This window comes from Aegilops tauschii, chromosome 2 (genome assembly GCF_002575655.3).
Source record: "Aegilops tauschii subsp. strangulata cultivar AL8/78 chromosome 2, Aet v6.0, whole genome shotgun sequence".
Classification (NCBI taxonomy): Eukaryota; Viridiplantae; Streptophyta; class Magnoliopsida; order Poales; family Poaceae; genus Aegilops; species Aegilops tauschii.
Genome location: NC_053036.3, coordinates 474,689,665 through 474,697,947, shown reverse-complemented (window position 1 = coordinate 474,697,947; position 8,283 = coordinate 474,689,665). Strand labels below are relative to the sequence as shown.

Below are 8,283 nucleotides of genomic sequence, written 5' to 3'. Positions count from 1 at the left end.
GAACAGGAAGCCCCCAAGTGACCATATAAGTTTTGGCATTGCGCCGATCAAGAGGGTACTGATAGCTATGCTCGATGAGCAGGAAGCCCCCAAGTGATCATAATAAGATAAGCCGTAAGGCGGGATACCCAAGTTTGAACCGCGCATCATGGCAGCATGTTCTTTGGCAACCTTTAATTATTCTGAGAACTCGAACTTGCGAGAGATTAATTCTTTTTGAACCGGAAGTTTAAACCGGATGTGAAAGCTTCAAAACTGTGTGAGAGATAAATTTACCTTGAGCCGGATTTGAACCGGATTTGAGAGCTTCAAAGCCTTGTGGTAAATAAATTTCCCTTGAACCGGTTTTAAACCGGATATTAAGAGCTTCAGTGCTTTGTGGGAGAGAGATGTCTCTTGAACCGGATTTTAAACCGGAATCCTTCTTTTTAAACCGGAAATTTTCTGACGGCCTTTTAATTTTTCACCAATATACCGGTAGCCTCCGGAACCGGGTTACCTTCCCTCCAATGACCCGGAGTTCTTGAATTCACTAACACCGGCCAATTTTGCCGAGTCATACCATTGTAGCCCCCGAGTCTCAAGAAGACTCGAGGAGTTGGCTTGAGATTCTCCATTTTTGACCATAGCAGAAGGTATACATCATTGGCGTTGATAGCGCGATATGAATCCACAGAAATGTTGAAGGGACTGCGGCGGGTTATAAATGATCCTTTATGAGCCGTGTCAGCAACTCGGCCAATGGTTCCTTCCAACTGGATGTTTTGAAGTTATCCAAACTGTAGTGGCGGCGGCTTGTGCGCCTGCCCATTGAGCCGTCCGGTGCAGACGGCGGCTGATAACACATGATAATTTTCCTCCAAGTTGTTGGAAGAAAAACCGGGCTTCCCAAGCAGTGACTTGGTCATATTCAAAAATCAGCTCACGCAGACAGGTGTGGCCCGGTATGTTGATATAGACCAGGCCGCGAGAGACAGACGGTAAAAACAACTGTAGAATCAGAGGCGGCGCAGGGCGCGGTCGGGCGAGTTAACCACGTCGTTTTGATGTAGTGAACAATTGTCCTGCATCAACAATATTGCAGACCAAGACAAAGATAAACTGCTCTTTGACAAAATAATATGTACCAATAAAATATATTTTAGATGGATATCACCTGATGTGCCAGGCCGGAAATAATCCGCCATGAAATTGATGATCGCTAGGTGAAGTTGAAGTCGCTCACGGGTGAACCGGCCACGGCGTGGTAAACCGGTGTGGACGGGTGAGTCGGCCGTGACCTTTGTAAGCCGGCGCGGACAGCGAGTCGGCCACGGCGTTGTAAGCTGGCGCAGACACGTGAACCGGCCACGAGGGCGGACAGGCGAGTCGTCCGTGACATTTGTAAGCCGGGGCGGACACGTGAACCGGCCGCGAGGGCGGACGGGTGAGTCGTCCGTGGCGTTGTAAGATGGTGCGGACGGGCGAGTCGGCCGGCGCGCTTGATGTAAACCGGACCGCGATACGCGTGTCCGTGAAGCTGCGCGGCACAACCGAACATGCCTCCGTGGTGTAATACCACCCCTTTTTCTTTTAATAGCCATCCTGCATAAAAAAATATTACAGGCCAGCGTAATTTGTTCTTTTAAAGAATAAAAAACGTATCAATAAAAAATTGATTGTACAGATTTCACCTGATTCGCCTAGACGATAGATGATCCGTATATAACATCTATATATATATCCTCCAGTAATTTCAATGGTGATTTAAGCCCTTTCTGGCCGGCTTGTGCATACTGGAATATTTGCATTGATGCTTCTAATGTAACACTAGCCCCACCTTTTCTTTTTCTTTTTTTTCCTTTTTCTTTGCCGACAGGCTTCAGTCGTGTCCTTTGGACAGTGCCAACACCAGTTGTAGCTCAGTGGCTAACGTCCCTACCATCCGTCCTCGAAGGTGATCCAGGGATCAACTCTTGAGTTAAATAGATCTGCAATCATAAAATAGCACGAGCAGACAGCATATGTTTTGTATAATACTAATTTAATACCCAGAGCAATTTAACGAAGACGAGTGCACCTGATTACGTCCGTAGGTAGCGACTTTGAATACTCTGAGCGCTTTCTTATGGTTGTTTCTTTTCTTTTTCCTCAGGAGATGAGATGTGGGCCTTGAATACACGCACACGCGATCCTGGTGCTACTGGCTTCTGGCCGATTCGCCGGTGACTACTGACCTCATGCACCAAGGCCACATGCACTGACGCGGGCCCAAAATTGATTTCTTTTCGGATTCGATCGTCTGCCAGGTAACATACGACGGCGTACAAGAGCCGGAGCCAGCGAGGGGCTTGGCGACTTGAAGGTCGAAGCGGACTTGGTGTCGAGGCCAAAGTCGTTGAATCATGGGTAATCCGGCAACAATAGCGAAACCTATGGGGTGGAAACAGAGGCGCCTCAAGGCCGGACGGCTCACAATCCGGCCACAGCAGAGGCGGACTCGTTCAAACGGCGACGGCAACTCAGAGGCGGGAGCAAGGCCGTGACCTAACGGGTCGAGGCACAGCTGCAGTAGGGACGGAAACCGCAGAGATGTCAGAATCCGAGTCCAATCCGAGTCTTCCTCCACATCGTGGTTGGTTTAATTAATCCGTGTCCGGGTCATCGCTGGTCTGGAGACCCATGTTGATCTGATCCTGTATCTGTAGTATTCCTTGATCTCTGTGTTGAGATCGGCACACGCCTTGACGTGATGGCTTGATGGATCAGTAGATGTAGTGCTCAACAGCCATTGAAGGATTTATAAATATGAAATATAGTACTTTAGTAGGTACTGCCTCCACGTGAGTAGTACTAGTAGATGAACATGCCTTTGGTTTTCACACGATGGGAATATCACAAACATCCACGAATCGATGCCTCGGGACCTGTGGCATGTCCGATCAGCAAAATAGATGTATAGTAGAAACCGTCTCGGCGACTTGATGGTCGATAGTGTTGCAGCGGAAATTAATCAGTTTAGATGGATCGCCTCGTCGCGCATGGGAGTGCACACAGATGCAATCCTAACTCTCATCTTGATCCAATCTCGTATATGACGTCCCGACTATTCGTCAACAACGTGGATCCTTCCATGCCAGCGGCAGAAAATTTCACAGAGACCACATGGAATCTGTTTGCTTGATGTGGAGCTTTCAGTTCCAGCTCTTCATGATCCGGATGATCGCGAACTTCTCGAACCCTAGGAGAGATCCCTCCAAGAACTCATCACCACCGTGCGCCAGTGCCCCACGGTGGGCGCCAACTGTCGTGGAATTAACACGTCAGATGTCCTAGGTGTAAGGACTTAGTCGTGAGGCCAGCGCATCTATGTAGTAGCTTGAGAGGGGTTGATTGGGATGAGAGACGCAGGGCGGATCAACGCACAAGACAAGGGTTTAGACAGCTTCGGGCCCCGGGAAACATCATCCGGTAACAACCCTACATGCTATTTGTGGCTAGGTCTCATTATGCTTATGAGAGAGTCGCCGGTAAGCCGGCTCTTTGAGTCTTGCCCTAGAGATTGTTTCTTGTTGCTCGTCCCTCTTTGGGGTGCCCTGCCCCTCCTTATATAAGTTAGAGGGGCGGGTTACATGTGGAGTCCTAGTAGGACTACGACTAGTCTATCTTCTCTTACAAGTTAATTACAAGTCCGGGTCTTGCTTCCTCGTAAAGGAAATATTCGTCATCCCTTTCCTTTTAATCCGGCCCATCATAACGTGAGCCGGCCTTCTGGGCTTTAGGCCTTGTTGTCCATCTGACCCGCCCGCCGGGTTACTAATGAGTCGTCAAGATCGGCCAGGTTATCTGTGAATCGCCAAGCTCCGGGCGGGTGACTAGTGAGCCGCCAATTCCGGCCGGGTCATACCGCGGGGTATATCCCCGACATAGTGGGTGCACTCAGCGTGCCCCCACTGTTCCGGATTCCACTCGACACGACCTTTCTAGACCGAGTGGAAGAACTGTAAAGAGATATTTTGATAAAGACCCTCGCCTAATCAACCATTCGACAGCGACCTCGGGGACACTACAAGAAATATGTCAACTAGTGACCTTCTGGTAGTGACCCTGGAAGAGTTGGTCATAGATCTATGACCATTTGAGACCAATTGGTCAAAAGCTGTTCGGGGGGCTCCAAACGCTAAACTATATCGACCATTTTCGTCAGAAAGGTCATAGTTTCCTTGCACGAAATGGTCACAAAGTAGACAACACTAATCCGCTGCCTTATTTCTAGCTGGTCATGACCAATATAGATGGTCATTACCTTGTAAGTTGTGGTGGATTTCTATGACTAGGCGCCACCTCATCAGTTTTGCCTATGTGTCATGTCCATGTGTCAATTTTTGCCCTAGGTTGTGAAGCAACCTATATTTGTGTCATTCCCAAAATTCCCAAAAAAATTGGGCATTCTTTACTATCCAAATCATGGCCTCATGACAATATTCAACTCCATTTGCCTGGTAAATCTACCTCGGCAAATTTCCAAAGTTTTTGTTCAACTCAAACTGTTGTGATGGAAGTACTAGCTAGGCATATCCTATTGAGCTGAATTTTTGCCACATATTCTACATTCCCAAATCATTGCTCTCCACAAAATTTGAGCCCCATGTAACAATACATGTGAGTGTGGCTTCAACATTCATATTTCTGTCCAGTGTGGTACTTCGCAAAGCAAGTGACACCTAGGTTCCTCCATTTGAGCTGCAAATTTTCCAAGATAGTGTCTTTGTAGATGATCATCCTCAGCCAAAACTCAGGCCCATTGGCCATGTGCATTTCCCGTACCACTAATCAAACACTTGGGTGCTAATTCATGTTTGAGCATTGTTCGGTCTCCTCGTGAGATTCTTCTGTTGTTATTTTCTTCCAAGCATCTACCTAGGGAGTGAAAAACCTACTAGACATGCCTAGGCTTCCCAGAACGCATGGCAACGCCACGGTCATGCGATGACCATGCGGCGGGCATGCGAGTCTACGCGCTTTGAAGTTGGGGCCCTGGGCCACCGTCCAAACCTCAATGTATCACCACCAAACCATGTATTTATGCTTAAATAGATACTTATGTACCTAGAAATGATTTTTGGAAAAAAATAAAGAGCAAACCATAAGGCAGATGCAGTTCAAATTTGACCCGCTTCCTACCGAATCAGCGGAAATTTGTCTTTTAACCAGAGATGGATCAAAGCTTTTGACACCCAACCATTTTGTCAATTGTGCATTAAATATGGCCTAGTATTTTAGAAAATTGATTTGGTCCAATTTTGCAACAAATATATGGTAGGTCCTTCACAAAAAAATTCATTTTGGGCACTCGGGAAATGGAAAATGAATTTTCCGTGCAAAGAAAATGAAAACTCACTTAGGCAACATTGTTTGGAATTCCAAGATGCACCCTTTTGCACAATATGAGATCATTTGAACAAACTATGCCATGAATGTGGCCATAAGATTGATCATTTGGCTTGAAAGCCATGAATCTTCACGCATGATAGCTCATTTTTGATAACACTTTTTTTAAAGAATCGCCGTATTACAAGTTTCTTATTTTTCCTGGAAACTTGGTCACATAGACACAATGCAAAGGTTTTCCAATTTTTTAAATTTTTTTGAATTTTTTATGCCCGTTTCAAAATGCGGTCAAAACGGCGGGCATGTTCGTTCCTACATAGTGGTTGAATCTTGGATTTTTTTTGTGTTTCTCTAATTAAATAGATAGTTATGTACCTAGAAATGATTTTTTGAAAAAATAAAGAGCAAACTATGAGGCAACTACAGTTCAAATTTGACCCGCTTCCAACTGAATCGGCGGAAATTTGTCTTTTTCACCAGAGGTGGATCAAGGCTTTTGACACCCAACCATTGTGTCAATTGTGCATTAAACATGGACTAGTATTTTATAAAATTGATTTGGTCCATTTTTACAAAATTTATTTGGTAGTTCCTTCACAAAAAAACCTCATTTCGGGCACTCGAAAAATGGAAAATGAATTTTCCGTGCAAAGAAAATGAAAACTCCCTTAGGCAACATTGTTTAGAATTCCAAGATGCACCCTTGTGCACAATATGATATCATTTGAACAAACTATGCCATGAATGCGGCCATAAGATTGATCATTTCGCTTGAAAGCCATGAATCTTCACGCATGATAGCTCGTTTCTGAGAACACTTTTTAAAAATAATTGCCGTATTACAAGTTTATTATTTTTCTTGGAAACTTAGTCACAAATGATGACACAATGCGAAGGTTTTCCAATTTTTTAAATTTTCTGAATTTTTTATGCCCGTTTCAAAATGCGGTCAAAACGGCGGGAATGACCGTTCCTAGCTAGTTGTTGAATCTTAGAAACCTTTTGATGTTTCTCTGATTAAATAGATAGTTATGTACCTAGAAATGATTTTTGGAAAAAATAAAGAGCAAACTATGAGGCAGCTACAGTACAAATTTTACCCGCTTTCTACTAAATCGGCCGAAATTAGTCTTTTTCATGAGAGGTGCATCGAAACTTTTGACACCTAACCATTTGGTCAATTGTGCATTATATATGGCCTAGTATTTTAGAAAATTGATTTGGTACAATTTTGCAACAAATATATGGTAAGTCCTTCACAAAAAACTTATTTTGGGCACTCAAAAAAAATGGAAAATTGTTTTTTCATGCAAAAGAAATAAAAACTTCCTTTGTCAATGTTGTTTGCCAATCTACGATGTAAACTTGTGCAAAATATGTCATCATTTGAACAAATATTTGATTGGTCTTTCACAAAAAAACTCATTTTTAGCATTCAAAAATGAAATGAAAAATTTGTATGTAATCAATCATGACCAATTTATATGGTCAAAAAATCTTCAAATTGTTTGGTGCGCTCTGATTGGTCCATAGGCATATCATGCGGATCATGCATCAACCACCGTCGGATGCTTCTGGATCCAACGGCAGCCCTCACCCCCTCACCCAACCGTAGCCCAACCACGCAAACCCTAACCCGCACCTGCACTCCTCCTCCCTCAGCTCCTCGCCGCCGCCACCTCCTCCCTCTCCGCCCCAACCTCAGATCCATCCCCTATCCTGCCGTCGGCCTCCCCCAGATCCCGCGGCCGACGACCCGTCCTCCCCTTCGTTCCGCCGCCCACCTCTCCCCTCGCCTCAGCCACCACCTCCGCTCCTCTCCCCTCTCCTCCCTGGCCGCAGATCCACTCAAGGTCTTCCTCTCCCCACCCCCACCTCCACCGCAACAATCCCGCCGCCGACACCCAACACCGCCCCCACCTCCATAACGACCTCCCTCCCCATCCCCTCCCCGCACCCGAAAGCCAAGCAAGGAGGCGGCGTACAAGGAGCTGCGCTTGCATCTCAGCATCATGGCGGGCTGCATCGCCGTCATCCGCGCCGCCCCCTACATCCTCCACTACCTCACCCGCGAGCCCGGCATGACGGAGCTCAAGCTCGAGCTCTAGGGCGGCCCGGCCGCCCCCACCCCCGCCCCAATGAGGTGATCCCTCCCGCCCGCCCTCTTCCTTCTCTAAGTTCGGTCGATTTGGGTGCAGTGCGCGTGTGATCCAGATTTTGGATCGATCATCGGCGGGGCAGAGGTCTCCTGGTAGGTCTAGCTGCCCCAGATCTCCAGCTCCCCACCCCACCTCCGACTGGAGCAGAGGTCTCCTGGTAGGTCTAGCTGCCTGTAGCCTGCGGAGCAAACAAAGTGTCCGGTGGGGTACGAAATGGCGGCTCCCCTCCTCTGTCCTTCAATTCGGTTCCGCTCGCGCGCGTGCGGGTGGGTGTCTGTTCTGTTCATAGCTGAAGCGCAATCAGTAGTTCGTTAAAACATCTCAGTCAAGTGCGTGTGATGTGCTGCTAAATTAAAAGAACTTAAGCCGCGGTGTAGAATATCCTGCTACTGTCTTGAGCTTCAAGATAATTCTTAAGCGAATTAGTTGGTTCAAACATCCTCGCACCAGGCTCTGATCTGTTCAAAACTGAAGCGAATTGCTAGTTTGTTAGAAGTTAGAGCACCTGTCAACTGTGTGTGGTTGTGCTGCTTGAAGAACCTAATTTGCAGGATACATCCTGCAGATTGGAATGAGTGCGTGTATATCTTGCGTTGCTCTCGCTACCTCCTGCCCCTAGATTTCCAATTTCCTTTGTTGCCTGCTCATTTAATTAATTAAAACTGCATGTGTGCGTGTAAGTATATCAATTTGCTGTTGTTCATCTTCAAAATATATGGATATACCTATTCCTACAATGTTTTGATTTCCTAGG

The 8,283-nt window shown here is 46.3% G+C and overlaps 1 protein-coding gene across 1 annotated transcript; it reads left to right on the top strand.

Annotated features, from left to right (window-relative positions):
- Positions 1–7,328: 7,328 nt before the first annotated feature.
- LOC109742162 (mitochondrial import receptor subunit TOM6 homolog) lies at positions 7,329–7,496 on the top strand (the record flags this gene model as incomplete). The annotated part of the gene is made up of 1 exon (XM_020301250.4): positions 7,329–7,496. A coding segment is annotated over one exon (150 nt), but the record flags the coding sequence as incomplete, so codon positions are not given.
- Positions 7,497–8,283: the final 787 nt, after the last annotated feature.